The sequence below is a fragment of the Otolemur garnettii genome, unplaced genomic scaffold, assembly GCF_000181295.1.
Source record: "Otolemur garnettii isolate 467f Iridium unplaced genomic scaffold, OtoGar3 scaffold00002, whole genome shotgun sequence".
Taxonomy (NCBI): Eukaryota; Metazoa; Chordata; class Mammalia; order Primates; family Galagidae; genus Otolemur; species Otolemur garnettii.
Window position 1 is genome coordinate 37,179,140 of NW_003852397.1, and position 2,011 is coordinate 37,181,150.

The following is a 2,011-nucleotide window of genomic DNA, read 5'->3' on the forward strand; positions in this document are numbered from 1 at the left end:
GCCTGTGGTCCCAGCTACTTGGGAGGCCGAGGCAGGAGACTTGCTTGAGCCCAGGAATTGGAGGTTGCTGTGAGCTGTGATGCCAAAGCACTCTACCCAGGGGGACAGCTTGAGGCTCTGTCTCAAAAAAAAAAAAAAAGAGTAACTGTGGCAAAGCAAAGCATATCAGGAAACACTGAAGTTAACGCTCCTGATGGAATCTAGTAAGAATCTACTGCTTCATACCCTCAGACTAGACTTAAGCTGGGAGAAGGTATTTCCTGTTGCCCTAATATCACTTTTTAGATCAATAACTGCTTCATTCCCCATTTTTTACGTATTACTCTGAATTAAGTCAAAAGAATATACAGAATCTTGAAAAAGAAGGGGAAGTGCCTGTGGCTCAAAGGAGTAGGAGGTGGGCCCCATATACCAAGGGTGGAGGGTTCAAACCTGGACCCGGCCAAAAACTGCAAAAAAAAAAAAAAAGAAAAGAAAAGAAAAAGAAAAAGAATCTGGAAAAAGAACAGAGAACACTTACTGCAAAAAATGGTATCCCGGGCAGCCCCTGTGGCTCAGTGGATAGGGCGCCGGCCCAATATACTGAGGGTGGAGGGTTGGAACCTGGCCCTAGCCAAGTTGCAACAACTACAAAAATAGCCAGTCGGTGTGGCCAGCGCCTGTAGTCCCAGCTACTCCAGAGGCTGAGGCAAGAGAATAGCCTAAGCCCAGGAGTTGGAGGTTGCTGAGATAAAGTGAGATTCTGTCCCTAAAAAAAAAAAAAAATTAAAAAAGAAAAAAAAATAAAGCATGCAATGAATCTGATAATAAGCACATTATGACCCACATTACAAATTATAACACTTGCTCTACAGAAGTAGGGCACTTGTGAATGGTTCTGAGAAATAAGATTGGGCTTTTAAAAGCTGCTTTAGAAAGGCCAATCAGTGGTGCACAGCTTTCAAATACAAAACTGAAACGTGTGCTCCACATGATACTAAACACCACCCTCATCGTCATCAACAACAGTGAAGACAACAGCGTCAACAATAGTTTAAAACAGTAAGTTTAATGTTTTCCCTCCCCCCCCCCCAGTTTGAGGCCAACATCAATACACATTCCTTTAAATGCTGCTTTAATCTTTTTTCCTGGTTAATATGCATACTGGTAGTATCAATTTAGAAGACTATGTAATATTATGGAAAAGAACTTAGCAATTGATCATAATTTCATCACCCCGAGATGAACTCAGTTAACAAACTTTTTTGTATTCAGACTCTTCCATTGCGCATCATTTTTATTTTGACAATTCTTTTAGACAATCATTTTTCTTTTTAAACAACCATCACTTTCAAACAAAAATTACAGAAAATATTGATTTTTTCCCCCCCTGTGGCAGATTTGGTCCAGAAATAGCTAAGGAAGAAAGCGTTATTAACTTAAAAAAAGTTTGACAGAAGTATTTAAAAAGAGAAATGGAAAACATCACGCCTTTATTTTGGTGAATTAGCAACAAAGAAAAGGATTAGCATGGACGGGTACTTTTCAAAAATATTTTTTTTTTGTGGCTCCCGCTAGGGTGGAGGAAGTTGCCTTCGCTTTGAGACGGAGTGGAACGTAGTTAAAGGACAAATGACCGGGATGTCTCCCCCCGCCCCTCCCCCCCGCCCCGCCGTGGTTCGGGATCGCAAGGGTCAGATGGGGGGCCGTGCAGGGGGGCGGTCGCCGGCAGGTGCCTGGGCTACAGCCCCCTGCCCCCACCCTCATCCCCACCCTCACCCACACCCGGAGATTGGCCTCGCCCCCTGGCGGGCGAGCGCTAAGTGTCGGGGCACTGTGGTGGGGGTGCAAACCCCGCGGGCAGCGGAAAAGAGGCCGTGGGGGGGCCCTGCCCCGCCACACAGCGAGAAGCTGGCACTCGCCTGCACGCACCCCTAGTCCGCAGCCCTGAGAAACATGTCCGCGGCCAGGACGCGGAGCAGAGTCCCGGGCAGAAGAACCAGGGGAGGGCGTGTGCAGTGGCGGCGGCGGC

General features: G+C 46.7%; 1 protein-coding gene across 1 annotated transcript in view; it reads left to right on the forward strand.

Annotated features, from left to right (window-relative positions):
• The first annotated feature begins 970 nt into the window (after positions 1 to 970).
• The window catches only part of KAT2B (lysine acetyltransferase 2B), a 117,540-nt gene continuing 116,499 nt past the window's right edge, over positions 971 to 2,011 (forward strand). The window contains exon 1 of the mRNA XM_003781875.3: positions 971 to 1,041. Within this exon, the coding sequence (XP_003781923.3) occupies positions 971 to 1,041 (71 nt within the window). The remainder of the gene's footprint in view (positions 1,042 to 2,011) is intronic.